General features: G+C 34.0%; 1 protein-coding gene across 2 annotated transcripts; it reads right to left on the bottom strand.

Moving 5' to 3' along the window:
• Positions 1 to 1,630: 1,630 nt before the first annotated feature.
• LOC111043559 lies at positions 1,631 to 15,057 on the bottom strand. Of its 2 annotated transcripts, none has more exons than XM_039439102.1 (3): positions 14,784 to 15,057; positions 7,925 to 8,173; positions 1,631 to 4,102 (listed from the first exon to the last, which is right to left on the bottom strand). In XM_039439102.1, the coding sequence occupies exon 3, from the start codon at positions 3,552 to 3,554 to the stop codon at positions 2,634 to 2,636; it is 921 nt and encodes a 306-aa protein (XP_039295036.1). In that variant the 5' UTR covers positions 3,555 to 4,102; positions 7,925 to 8,173; positions 14,784 to 15,057; the 3' UTR covers positions 1,631 to 2,633. The 2 variants fall into 2 exon arrangements, with proteins under 2 accessions (XP_039295036.1, XP_022184234.2); XM_022328542.2 differs by lacking the exon at positions 14,784 to 15,057 and adding an exon at positions 13,466 to 13,748.
• Positions 15,058 to 15,097: the final 40 nt, after the last annotated feature.

Here is a 15,097-nt window from a genome sequence, read left to right as displayed (position 1 = left end):
TGTTTTTGAGTATTGTTTGGAAATCTCCCACGTTCAATAGATATTGAGGGTCGTATATTTGAACTTTCCTGAGTCGGAAATCGCAAAATGTAAAACCCCCAAAATAATCATCAAAATTTATAAAATAGATTCCGTTTTAGAATACTTCTGCATAGAACGATTTTAACACTTTGGCCCGGTTGCACAACAGCCGGTTAAATTTTAATCGTGATTAATTTCACGAGAACCAATCAGAGAAGGCTTCTCTGATTGCTTCTCGTAAAAATTAAACACGGTTAAAATTTAACCGGCTTTTGTGCAACCGGCAAGTACTAGTTGCTAAGTTCCTAAGGGTGTGATCACATTGAATGCGTGTAATATGTGCAAGTGCACGTCAGATCATGCAAGAGTCGAATGTGAAATGTGCCTTTGAAAGACGTTGTGACTTGCATTTAACTGCTCACTCTGAACGTAACCAGCAAGAGCACGGGTTCAGTGTGGGTGTTCCTATTGCTTTTCCAGATTTTGTTTCTCATCAGCACGCTTGGTCATGCATAACCAAAAAGCTTGCACTTGAATATTTACACGAATCCAATGTGATCACACATTAAGGCCCGCCGCAAAGTAGACCCACGATAATCCACGAAAAGCAACCCAAGCCATGGGATGTTATGTAAACCATTGCTAGGCTTCTCCAGATATCTGTTTAATACATGCAATGAGTAATCCACTTGTCAGCTGATTGATTATGAATAATTCTATAGGAATGGTTTACAAAACATCCCACGGCGTGGGTTGCTTTTCGTGGATTAGCGTGGGTCTACTTTGCGGCGGGCCTAAGACTAGGCAAAGTTTATAAATAAGAATCCTAAGTAAGAGCTTATTAAATAAGTTACAGAAAGAGATGAAACAAAAGCCGGTTTTCTCTTTTTCATAACTTATTGTAAAGTTTATTCAATATAAAATCAACAATGAGTAATAGGTATCTAATAAATTTGTTTCCAGAATGTTTAGATTAGAGAGGATAGTTTTTTATTTTTCATGTTAATCCTTGTATCGTATGTAAATAAACTACATCACATCTATCTGTTTGAAAAAAAAACTGTCTCAGAAATTTGTTAAAACGTCCGTCTATACAAGTAAATGTAGCACAAACTGGAATTGCTTAGTAAAGTAAGCTTTGTTAAAATTATTTACTGTATTTAATGTATAGGAACCTTTTCCTGTATATTAATAGAACCTCTTATGCTATATCTTTAAGATAAATTAATTACACTGGAATTAAACTTGTGCAATGGAAGTAAGTGTAGTTTCTTATCCAATAAACTATTTTCAATATTATTCGAGTATTACTCTAATAGTATCTATTTGATTAAAAATTTGCTCGTTTATCTGAGTATTGAAGAGCGAAAGTTGTATTTTGAAAAGTGAAAGTGACATAACCAACATTTTGATTTGGACAGACAGTATATAAATTGGAAGTGGGACAGTTTTGGGCATGAGCCTGTTGTGCCTTTCCTCATGTAAGTATTTGTACACAATGTGATACATAAATAAATAAATAAACAGGTGCTTACAGGAAAAAATATTACAGTACCGCAGCTGAAATAAGATATTATATAGTACATAAATAAGAATTCATTTTCAATACTCAGTTATTCAATCATTCAAATTTATTTTCAAATGTCTTTGGGGAAACATTTTTGTATTTGCCTTATAACTATCATTTCAACAGTAAATAATGAATACATAATAAATTATTCTTATTCAAAAAAATATTAAACATACTAAATTATATTATTATTTACAATATAAAAATATACTATATTACATCTACATGCATCACATTAGTCCGTAATCTAGAAAGATGTTTTGATAGATGTCTATGACATTAGGTCTACTCGCCCACTAGAATTGTGAGTAGGTAAATAAAGAGAACAATGATAATTTGGAACAATAAAACATTTTTTCTGGAACATTTATCAATTAATGATGTCTCCATGACAAAATTAACATTGAAATTCATATTTCAGGAGCCAAATGGTACATATAATAAATGGCAAGTGAAAGTAAATATGCACACAAAATGTACGTATGCTGTACTGTAAACTGTAAGTCATCAAATGCTCATCTTGAGTTGGGAAATCTCTACTCAAGTAATATTTCTATATAACAATAGTTTAGCCAAAACAATGGATCTCTACACCAGAATATACTACTCAAATCAACTCTAGACAATATACTAATCTTAAACATATTGAAATTCAATTCTTAAACGACTTAAATTGTCTATTCAATTGTTTATTCAATATGGATACCATATACATCACTTTCAGTATAACACATGAAGGGAAAAATCAAATAAACTGTCTCAGTTGATATCAATGGTATATTTTTATATAAAATATTTGGAATCAAGTAAGAGTATTCAGACCCACTGCAATGATAAACTTGTCAATTTGTTTGAAGCAGACAATTCTACTGAGGAGGGAAATTATTTAAGCAGCTTTTTCCATGCAGCGTGAGCTTATTAGTCTACCCTATTTTAGAAGATTGTAGAGTGGTTACCTACTAGTAGTAAGTTAAAATTGTCTTAACTCTTTCCTCTCAATCAACTCATGTGAAAACAAAAAAATACTGATTCATTCAATGATTTAACTCATGTTGACTTGATCTTCACTTCCACCCATTTCAGCTTGGTATAATGCTTGATGGATAAAATACTGTATCCTAGTCCTTGAACGAAGATCTAGCTTACGCAGTTTGAAGGCAACTAACCTACCGAAAACATCACATTCGTCTATTTCCGATTGAGTTATCGAAGACTGCGGTTGAGTTTTTGGTAATACCGGTACATTTTTATTAGATTTATTGGATACACTAATGTTTGTTTCATGACTTTCAACAATCGTGTTGTCTTTGTTTTGACTTTGGTTATTAGTGTCATCATCACTATCTTCCATCACGATATTAAACATAGAGTCTTCCTGATAACCATCAATCTCGATTGGGAGTTCATCTTCTCCAACACTATCAATTTGCGAGTTTTCAATTGGGATTTCCTCTACTCTAATATTACCATTTTGAGGACTCTCTCCTTCTCTGTCACCAACCGTTTGGTAGTTTTGTTTTGTAAGCTCTAGTCTCATTTGCCTTCTGCTCTTAGGTTTCCTTCTAGGAGCCTTAGGATACCTAACTATGTCTTCCTTCTTCAGTTTTCTGAACTCCATTTTTTTAAGGATATTTTCGTTCAGAAAGCTGAACACTTTATAGAATGGGTCTTCTTTATATTTGTAGGTATCATCCTTGTAGCACTTGATGTAATGGTCCCTGTAATACCCCCACCTTCTCTTCAGCAAATCGTCGATGTCCTCACGATCTTCGGGTGACAGGTCTTTTCCACCATAAATTTCGACAATCTCGCCCCAAAGTTGACTTCTTCGGTCACTCTTTTCTTGCCGGCTACCAGTTTGATTAAAATGATCCCAAATTCCTGGACGATCTTTAATGTTATTAACGAATTCAATTTTGTCTTTTTTAGTAAAAAACAGTTTTTCATCCCACGTGTCTACCATTGCAAGCAGTTAAATAGGCAGAGAAACGAGCTAAATATTCACTATTTCAAATTCAAACACCACCACTACTATAGATTAGGACGTAAATACACCACTAGAAATATTCTAAGTTGGTGTTACGTATTGAAAATACTTTGTAATTAGTCACATTTATAAAATTCATCTGCATCCAATGATTGTTTTTTTCGTAGAATGTTTTTCAACACAGCATGAAAATGTTATTATATCACAGTAAATATAGAAACGTTTTTCACATACAGACGAACTCAACACTTATTTTTAGTAGAAACTCTTTTTAGGCTGCAATTATATATTCATTTTTCTAGAATATAACAATTCATTAAATTATTTCCACTTTCATCTGAGATTGAGTCAAGAGTATCTGTAGAGCATACTTATTTTCAGAAGCATCGGATGAATTCCAAGGAAGACAAACTTGGCAAAAACTTGCAATTGGTAAAGAAGCACAAGTCTTCAATGTATAGCAGCCTCACCCGCTTGCTGTTGTTGTCTTCCTTTCCTGGATTTCCTTCCTTAGAGGTTATTCACTGCAAAATATGAGAAACTGAATTTTGATTTGTCTTTTGAAGAGAATTTCGATTCTTTTAAAAAGCAGCAATGGAATGTTGAGTGAATATATGAAGTTTGGATTGTCTATTCCAATAAACCTGCCTTTCTTTAAATAATGCAGTATTGGAGTTGAAAGTAAGCATTTGAAGTAAGTAGTGTTATCCCACTATGAGTATCATTCGTTGAATAATACTGTATGCAAGAGGAAAGAGGGAATTTGAAGTTTGAACTGCTTAGCCCACCTGAACCCATAACGGTTTCATTCACCTTGATCCCGAATATTGGGCGTATTTGATTGAACAGTGGCGTTAAAAAATATTTCGGTTTGTTACTCTCCACCAACAAGAGGAAGGGTACTAATATCTTATTTTATTAAGCGAGCAATTTCTGTATTTTTATATTTGGTTATATTTATTTATGGTTATTTATGTTAACGGATCTCGAAAACGGTTATAACGATTTTCACGAAATTTGGAACATAGTAGGTTTATGATATAAATATTCTATTGCACTAGGTCTCATCCCTGGGAAAACTCGCTGAACGTCATTAAAAGGATAATTCATCATTGGAAAAACAGCTCAGACTTTCGCCGTCTGTGGATAGTAAAAAGTGAGTGAGCAAGTGCGTCTGTGGTAAATCAAAATATCTCATCCCTGAAATTCATAAGCTGATGTATAGCCAGCTGTAAAATATAAACACGAACATTTTGAAGAATTGTGTTCTGTTTATCAATAAAATATCGGGGCACCGAGCTTCGCTCGTTATTTTCATTTATTGATAAACAGAACACAATTCTCTAAAATGATCGTGTTTATAATTCACAGCTTGCTATAATATGTCATCTTATGAATTTCGGGGATGCGATATTTTGATTTTTCACATACTCGCTCACTCACCTTAAAAATTTACTATCCACAGACGACGAAAGTCTCAGCTGTTTCAGCCAAGGATGAATTATCCTTTTAGTGTCGTTCAGTGACTTTTAGCAAGGATGAAACCTAGTGCAATCGAATTTTTATATCATAAACCTACTATGTTCCAAATTTCGTGAAAATCGTTAGAGCCGTTTTCGAGATCCGTTGAACATAAATAACCAGATATAAAAATGCAGAAATTGCTCGCTTAATAGGATAAAAATAACGAGCGAATATTATTAATAATAATAGCAGGAGTGAAGTACAATTATTGATTTACTATTAAAACACAATAAGAAACAAGTAAAATAAGAAATAGCCCAAGTTAATTGCAACATCAACTACTAAAACATATATTCTTGTCTAATAGATGAACATTTTGTTCACTTTGGATAGTTATAACCAATATTATATATATATATATATATATATATATATATATATATATATATATATATATATATATATAAGCCTTCAATATTGTAGGTATATTGGACGATTGCATTTTTATTTCTGTAGATCTCAGCGTAGCTATTACTTTTGTCAGTGTATGAAATTATCTATTGAGTTTTATTTTTTATTAATTAATATATTTAAGTGATTATCGAGGCAAAGATCACATTTCGCCCACTGATTTTTCTGTGCGGGATGTAATTGTTCTAAATGTAAAGATGTAAGCATTATTTTGAACATAATTTTATACTTTACTATCCTTGATGTGAAAAAATTTCTATTGTAATTATTATTCTGTTATATTTGATTAATGCTTAATATGTTTCAACTCATGAGAGCCATTTTCAAATTCAAATAGTTTGAATCTAAACATGCTATGTATTAATAAAATATAAAAGGGTTCTCTGTGATTTTCATTCTATTTCAATAATAGCAGTAGCCCTATCGAGAAAAAGTGAATATATTTACAATTCTGTTCTATCACTTTACTGTATATTCTCATCTAATTTTCGAGATAAAAAGATTTTCCAAATTAAAAAAACCATACAGTACTCTGCTCGGTTCTCTTGTTGGAAGGGCGACCGCTTGACGCCAGCTCTAGTATGTGATAGTTATGAGCATCAAAAGCAATTGTGGTGGTCCTCTCATCTATACACTATACTATAATAAAGGAAAGAATTGGCTTATACACGTACGGGATAGGAAATTCACAAATGATGCATCATAACGTCTGAACTACTGAACTATTGGACTGATTAACTTGAAATATTGCATATAGATTCTTAATTCACCGATAATGGTTATAGGCTTTTTTCAAACACTTTAAGATTCCACTCGGTCAGTTTGTCAAGTTTTAAATAAGACCCTTGCGGAGTACAGGTGACCTGCCAGTCTCTAATATTATCATTCCTCTTTTAACCCACACTAGAGTCTAGGGCTAGGGCACATAGCTATAGTGGAGATTCATCATCGACTGAATGGAAAACATTGATTTAATTTATAAGGAATTCTGAAAGTTTGAAGTGGATCTTTTGAAATGAATATTATATTGTAATTTTTCATTTTCAGTTGAAAATGAATGAGAAATTGCATTTGTGCAAATACTAATATGCAATTATTATTAAACTGTTTTCACCCAGTTGTCAATATTTACAGTAGCAGATGTCTTATAGGTAGTTGACAGTATTTTATTTTCACTTAAAGATCATTACTACCCATTTCTGCATTGAATAGTGTTTGATAAATGGTGCCTTGTAATCGAGACCGTGTGTGCGAATCGAGTCTCTGCAATTGGAAAGAAACCAGCCTTCCAAAAACTTCACATTCATCTTCTTCCTCATCTGGTGATTGCTTTTTCTGCAATTTATTGCGATCAGAATGGCTAGAAGACTTTTTAACTTCCAAGTTATCAGCAGAATCGTCTGACATATCAAGTATGTCATCAACATAACCATTCCGCTCAGTCTCGAATGAATCATCAACTTGTCTACATATCTTCTTAGCGCTCTGACGTTTTCTATTAATATCTATCTCTCCTTCTTCTTCATCCTCATCGGTGTTCTCTCTAGACCTCTTCCTCAAATCTTTCTTCGGTGTTTCTGTGACGACTTCTCCGTCATTATATCCTCCTGAAAGGGGGACATTATTCCTCATGAGGACATCTTCCTCACCAATCTGAGGAGCTTCATCTGAGTCATCATTCACTTCTTCAACAGTCTCATTGCCTTCTTCCTCCTCTGCATTTAGTTGGTAACGAGGTCCTAAACGTTGAGTAACAGTTTCATTCAGAAAACGGAACTGTTTATAAAACTTGTGTGTTCCACAGCTCATCTCATGATTTCTCAAATATTTCAAATAATTAGCTCTCATATCTCTCCATTTACCCTGCAAAGCTTTGATGATTTCACAACGCTCCTCACAATCGAAATCTTTCCCGCAAAAAATATCAACCAGTTCGTTCCAAAGCCTGTTCCTTTCATCCCTAGTGGAATGCACCAAGTCGTCATTGTACCAAATCATTGGTCGTTCTTTTATGCTATTAATGAATTCATTTTTTTGGGATTCTGTGAATTTTAATCTTTTCCTCCATTTGTCATACATTGTCAGCAATTTAATAGAAAATAGCAGACTAAACAAAAATACTTGATTCTCTAATATGAATAATATCAATTCGACTATTTCACGTCTTGATTCTAATTAATTTCGATATACAGACTTAATGAGCACTACTGAATAGAGAAACGTGAAAAACACTTTTCTTCAAGCTGGAAATTAGATGTCTTGAATACTTCTGTACTTAATCAATCATTTTGGACAATTACAATTTATTCAGTTCAACAAATAGCTTATAATCAATTACAATTATCAACAAATTGAAGTTGATTACTATGGAGAAGTCTTTGTGACACTGATAGAAATACGACGTTACTTACATAGAAACCAATTCAGCATTGATGAAAAGGATTTCACTTGCATCACCAGCAGAGATCTATTTTTCTTTAGGATGACATAAACCTGGTATGTACTGGAGACAATATTGAGTGATTGCAGTGAAAGTCATGCCTATGCTACTGTATTTCGTTTGAAGAAGCACAAGTCTGAAGTGATAACGGCTTCACCCTCATTTACGATGAAAGGAGATTGGCGTTGTTTCCTCCTTTGCTTTCTTCAGGTGTTATACACTGAAAAATAAGAAATAAAATTTTTATGTGTTTTTTGAAGCAGGATTTAGAATTGGTTACATTTAGACATAGGAATACTGGGACTATTTAGTAAATTAAAATATTTATCCAATATTTGTGAATTACAGCCAACATTATAGTAAATGAATATCCAATACAAAAATAATCAGAATGTCACATAATATTTTTATTAATATCAATAGGCCGTTTATAAATATTTTTTAGATATTGAGTTTCTTGAGATAACTTGAAAGTTCGTCTCTGTTTTCATCAGTTAACAATAGATTGAGAAGGGCCTCTTACTTCTCGGCTTCTCCCAACAGTCTAATGTCCGGGAAGTTGTCCCGGTCAATCTAGATGTCCGGGAATCTAATGTCAATCTAGATGTCCGGGAAGTTGTTATGAGGACAGTCAAATGGTAATTTTTCAGGAAACAGCACAGAAATAATTTTTCTCGTCGGTTATATATATTTTGGGGCGCTGGATTCGGATCTGAAATTTGCTGACACGCTAGAGGGCGGCTTCACCTCTAAACACCCCCAAGTTTTGAGACTTTTTAAAATTTGTTCATGTTATTTCGAAAACCTCGGTTTAAAAAGAGTATTTTTCAACAAAATTAAAGACAATGAATATTGAAAAATTTAGTGGTCGCTCGGGATTCTAAGATTTCTGCTTTTGAAACTGAAGATTGTCAAAGAAGGGGTATTTTTCAAAGTCTTTTAAAAAATTCTGGAAAATCACGAGGCCACTCAATTCTTTGGGAAATTTATTGCCTTCAATTTTGTAGAGAATGCTTTCAAACTTTGACGAAGTCTGTCGGGCGACTGCCGGTCATGGACTGAATATATTGAATTTCTAAAAAAACCAAGGTTTTCGAGAAAAAAATTAATATAAGTCCAAAAATTCTTCATCTTCAGGTACCTTCTCCATTACAGAGGTTGGTTACCATGATGGCAATTCTTACTTGGTTGACTGCTGCTCGGAAGAGGTCCTGTGACTTGTCAGGTTTCTCAACCAAGACATTCTTCTACGTCCCACTGAATGCTTACCAACAAGTTTACCTTGTATTATGTATGAGGTGCACAATTACGTCCTCTCATTCGAATTGAGCGCCCAAAAATACATAAAACTGACCAGAAAAATTATTTTAGGACTGATTCCTAAAATTACCATTTTACTGGACTGAGAACAAATTTTTCATTTCAAGTTATTGTGACAAGTTCTAGACTTGTAATTCAGTATATAACTTTGCCTATGGATATTTACAATATCATTTATATTGATACACAAACAGTTAATCAATATATCTGAAAGTTTCTTTCGATAAACGGCACTAAGGAAGGAAAAAACTAAAACATAAAATTGAGTTGCAGCAATCAATAAAGATTGTCACAGAGTCAATAATCAGTTCAATGAGGGAATCTTTGTCTGGACAGTAAATTGAGTAATTTATGTAAAATAAAAATACTTAGACCGTTTTACATTAAGAAAACAGGCTAGAACAGTAATAAGACATGGATGTCCAGCGAGTTACAGGGAATTAGTTTTTATTGCGCTCATTGAACTAGAGACTCCAGATTAATGTGTTCATCTGATGTATCAATCAAGACTGGTGTCCTAATCGCTCTAATGCAATACGAACATTAGCCTAATCTCTTCAAGAGAAAAATTATTCACTAATTTTCTTATACAAAAATTACATTACCATTATTATATTCTTGCTGTTTGAACGGCTGCATTTTAGGGCATAATCAAGTTAGGCCAGCTTATGTTACTTATGATAATCTTGGTTGAGGTAGGTTGAATTTGGTTAGGTTAAGCTCGGTTGAGTTAGAATAGATTTGCTTAGGTCAGATTGGGCAAGATTTTTCCAGGTTGGTCATGTTGGACTGGGCAAGTTGGGTTGTGCATAATCAAGTTAACCAGGTTAAGCTACTCAAGTTAATCTTGGTTAGGGTGGTTTGAAATGCTCAATATAATAGGATCATTTTTAAATCTCAGATCGTGTGGTTTTGATGAAGTTCCAATGTCCGTAATAAAAGAAGCTAAATTTTATCTGATGAAGCCCTTGGTCCATGTAGTAAACTCTTCATTTGTATCCGGAATCTACCCTGAACTTTTGAAAATAACTAAAGTAACGCCAATACACAAGAAAGGAGATAGGAACAAGCTCAGCAATTACAGACCGATCTCAGAGCCGTCAGTCTTTTCCAAAATATTTGAGAGAGCAATGAGTAATAGACTTATGGAACACCTGTCTAAATACAACTTGATTGACGAGGAACAGCATGGTTTTCAGCGCGGTAAATCAGTAATGACAGCAGCGGTCAGTAGTATTGAATGGATTGTTGAGCAGGTTGATGCAGGTCGGCGCACAGCATCAATTCTGATGGACCTCACCAAAGCTTTTGAGTCGGTGTCTCATAATATACTTTTTCAGAAGCTGCATTCATGTGGGGTGACTGGTAGATATCTGCAGTGGATGCGTTCATATATTTCAAATAGAAGGCAGTTCGTGACAGTTAGAAGAAGAACTTATGATACCTTCAAATCAAGATTTCAACTTGAAATCTTCAAATCTGAACTTAGAAGGGTGACTCGAGGCGTTCCCCAGGGATCTATTTTAGGCCCTATCCTCTTCATTATCTACTTGAAAGACCTCCCTTCAGTTTTGAACCTACAAATACCTCGAAATTCACATGTGCAGCTGTGTATGTATGCTGATGACACTACGCTTAATGTAGCTGGTGACAACGAGGAAGAACTTGAAGAACGCACTAATTTAGGTCTGCTTCAGCTTGACAAATTCTTCAAGGATCATTGCTTGAGACTGAATCCAACTAAATGTGAGGCTATAAAGTTTTCAGCTGGAATTCGTGAGGATGAGGAGACTGAATTCACTGTTGATGGTCACGTACTTCAGGAAACCTCAAACTCAAAGTTCCTGGGTTTGACAATAGACCAACGATTGTCTTGGAAGTCACATGTGGATGGCATATTGAAGAAGCTGAACTCTGGCCTCTATTCACTCAGGGTATTGTCGAATTATTCAAGTCAGGCTACACTGAGAACCATCTACTTTGCAAACATTCATTCTCACCTAGCGTTTGGAGTAGGACTCTATGGAGGAACATCTCTTGAAAACTTGAAAAAATTATTCTCAGTTCAGAAAAAAGCAGTCAGAATCATATTGAAGTTAGGTTTCAGAGAGTCTGTGAGAGAAAAATTCAAAAGCCTCAACATATTGACAATTATGGACTGTACATAATGGAATGTATTCTGACATTGAAATTTAAAAATGAAGAATATGTTACCCACCGGTATCATACACGCTCAAGGAGAACATATGCACTTCATCAGCACAGGAGACACTTCTTTGAAAACGGCCATCATACATGGGAGCAAAGTTCTTCAACAAGCTGCCGATTGATGTCAGAGAGAAGGAGGGTGCAGACTTCAAGAGAGAACTGAAGAGATATTTAATTTCTATGAGCCTGTACTCAATTCAGGAGTATCTAAATTGAATTGTTGTTAATGTTGAAATTCTTTGACCTCTTTTACTGTGACGTTATTTATATTGTATTGATGCAATGATGAATAAAGAATTATTTGATTTGATTTGACAATTTTGTAAAGTTCCTGAATTGCATTGGAAGCTGAAAAATGTGATCCTCAGTACCAGTTTGCACTATGAAAACATATTGAACTTTTCTAAAGCTAAAATAATTTCTAGCATTTTTTTTCAAAGAATCTTGATAATTTATAGGCCTAAAGTTATTAACTTCAAATTTGTTTCAATGGATTCCCTGCAAAATTCTACTTGAGCCTAGCGAATTTAGTAGTCACTGAAAATAGCTAGAAATTATTAAGAATGGAAATTGAGAAGAATGGAGTGTGCAAATTTTGTTATTTTCCCAAATAACTTAGCTCGAAAAATGTTGACTTCATGCTATTAAATGACAACACTTTTTCATTAGAATTCATTATTCTATAAAATCAAATAGTTTAAAATACCTAGGCTATCAATCACCATGAAAACAATTCAAACTTTCAAACTCAAATTGCACTTTTTTGTATAATATTTCAAAAACTACTGAAGTTACAAACTTGAAATTGGTTCCATTAGATTCCTCGTCAAATTTTACATGAGATTGCATAAGATAACTTGAAATTGGTTCCATTGGATCCCTCGTCAAATTTTACATGAGATTGTATAAAAAATAAAAATCGCTATATAGAAAAATGTTAACCTTCCGTCATGTTTGTTCAGCTAATCCTTCTAAATCGACAACAATGAATGTGATACATGGTTGAAATCGTCTTGACCTTCCCTATCGATCTATGTAGGACTAAATGCTGGGTTCCACGGTCCATATTCTGAAGTGCCCCCGTAACTCTTAATATGATTTTAAAATGAAAGATAAAACCATAGAGAAACAATAGCGTAAGTAGATATCCCATGGTATAGGGCGTTCAAGTCACAACTTTTACTGTTATCTCAAGCCAGTTACTGACGATTATTATCATTTTCTACTGTTTTGTTGGGGTGAGAGTGTATGAACGGCACAATATGAGAGACTACCAGCGTCACACATCTTCCCCCGGAAGAACTAAGTGGAATATCGGCTTGAGATAACAGTAAAAGTTGCGACATATACCATGGGATATCTACTTACGCTATTGTTTCTCTATGATAAAACTTAGCCAAGGTTTAGTATAGATTCCTGTCTATTATAGTACATCATTATAGATGTTTAAAAAAAGCATCTGGGTTTAAGTGTACATCCAGTGCCAAAATACCTGCCATCAAATTTTTAGTTGGGATCGATTTAGTATGTTATTTTGAGCACAAAATCACAAAAATTAAAAGGCGGTCACTATTGTTTTAAAATAAACAAAGTTCAAAGCAGCACAATTTGAAATGCATTTAACCTATAAGTAGCAGTCATTTTGATTGACAAAATCATCAAATTATGATAATCCTGATCTAAGTTTTTCTAACCTAAGCTTTCCTAACCTAAAGCTTTTCCTAACCTAATTAGAGGTGTTAAATTGTTTTTAAAAAATTTATTATGAGTGACCGCAGTTTATTTTTTGTGATTTTGTGTTAAAAATGAAATACTAAATCGATCCCAACCAAAAATTTGATAACATGTATTTTGGCACTGGGCGTACACTTTATTACGATCATTCTAGACATAAATCAATAAATGATATTCAGTATTACCAAGCAAAGTAAGTCTTAATTAATCAAATAGTTTTTAATGAATGCTGTAGCTTACAGAAACTTACCTATGAGTGAGTTAAACAAAATAAAGCAGGTAGCCTAACAAGGAAAGCCTATTGATGGGAATAAGCTTCCTTTTATAGGGAAAAGTGGTATTTTCAATCCTTGGGCTCAGTTTGATGTTGTGCTTTTTGAAAAACTTGAAATTTATAATTTTAACCTCAAAAGGTACCGTAAACTGTCAACAACAAAATTTACAGTAGTGCGTTCATGGGATGTTGCGGTGCATGCACGACTTCGACCAAGGACAGTGGAATGCGTTTGGTGGGAGCCATCTTGGAGCTCTATTAATTTGGATCAAAGGTAGAGATTGGAGCTTTGGTCGTCTGCTCTCCATAACGTTCACGTTTACATATATATTACTAGTAGTTCTGTAAACAGTAGACCTCCCGCAGTTATAACGACGTCCCAAACCATAAGCACATCCAAACTGATACACTAACTATTTATTTGATCAGATCATGCTTACACAAGATTTAATTATCATATAAAGCTTTCCGGAATTTAGCGCGAGAAAACCAGAAGACATCTAGGCGCCCAGACGAGCTGTTCTTTGCATCCTATTTAATAGTGCATAAAAATTGCATTCAATGAGGCATGCAGTTTATAGTCTACACAGCTGCTAATTTTTTACCAAGTTACATTGAGATATTGAATTGCATGCGTCATGGCATGCAATTTATAGTCAACTTGACAGCTGATTTATGATGAATAATTATTCTATAGTCTGATTTTCACTCTAATATTGACGTATGAAGGAGGCTCCTTTTTCCTTTTATATTATCCTTGAAATGCAAAATTTCCAAAAAACCTTGTATATACGTCGACGCGCAATTTAAAAAGGAACATACCTGTCAAATTTCATGAAAATCTATTACCGCGTTTCGCCGTAAATGCACAACAAATAAACATTTAAACATTAAGAGAAATGCCAAACCGTCGACTTGAATCTTAGACCTCACTTCGCTCGGTCAATTATCGTTATCGACATCTGTTTATCTTTATTCTTCGAAAATAATTTGATTGATGAAAGCATGAGCCATCATTAATTAAAAAAACTTAATTCGGAAAAAATAATTGGGGCTTTTATGAGAGCTAATCAATATTCCAGCTTTGTTGTGAAAATACATGGAAGGTTTAAAATGGTATTCTGATGTAGCCAACATTAAATTTTTGCTAAGGTCTGTATTTTGGCACTGGGCGTACACTTTATTACGATCATTCTAGACATAAATCAATAAATGATATTCAGTATTACCAAGCAAAGTAAGTCTTAATTAATCAAATAGTTTTTAATGAATGCTGTAGCTTACAGAAACTTACCTATGAGTGAGTTAAACAAAATAAAGCAGGTAGCCTAACAAGGAAAGCCTATTGATGGGAATAAGCTTCCTTTTATAGGGAAAAGTGGTATTTTCAATCCTTGGGCTCAGTTTGATGTTGTGCTTTTTGAAAAACTTGAAATTTATAATTTTAACCTCAAAAGGTACCGTAAACTGTCAACAACAAAATTTACAGTAGTGCGTTCATGGGATGTTGCGGTGCATGCACGACTTCGACCAAGGACAGTGGAATGCGTTTGGTGGGAGCCATCTTGGAGCTCTATTAATTTGGATCAAAGGTAGAGATTGGAGCTT

Source organism: Nilaparvata lugens, chromosome 12 (assembly GCF_014356525.2).
Source record: "Nilaparvata lugens isolate BPH chromosome 12, ASM1435652v1, whole genome shotgun sequence".
Lineage (NCBI taxonomy): Eukaryota > Metazoa > Arthropoda > Insecta > Hemiptera > Delphacidae > Nilaparvata > Nilaparvata lugens.
Note: the sequence above shows the minus strand (reverse complement) of the source record. Positions and strands in the feature narration are given on the sequence as shown.

Excerpts from the sequence above, each read along its gene's own strand:
- LOC111043559 (XM_039439102.1), bottom strand. The coding sequence starts at position 3,554 with ATGGTAGACACGTGGGATGAAAAACTGTTTTTTACTAAAAAAGACAAA.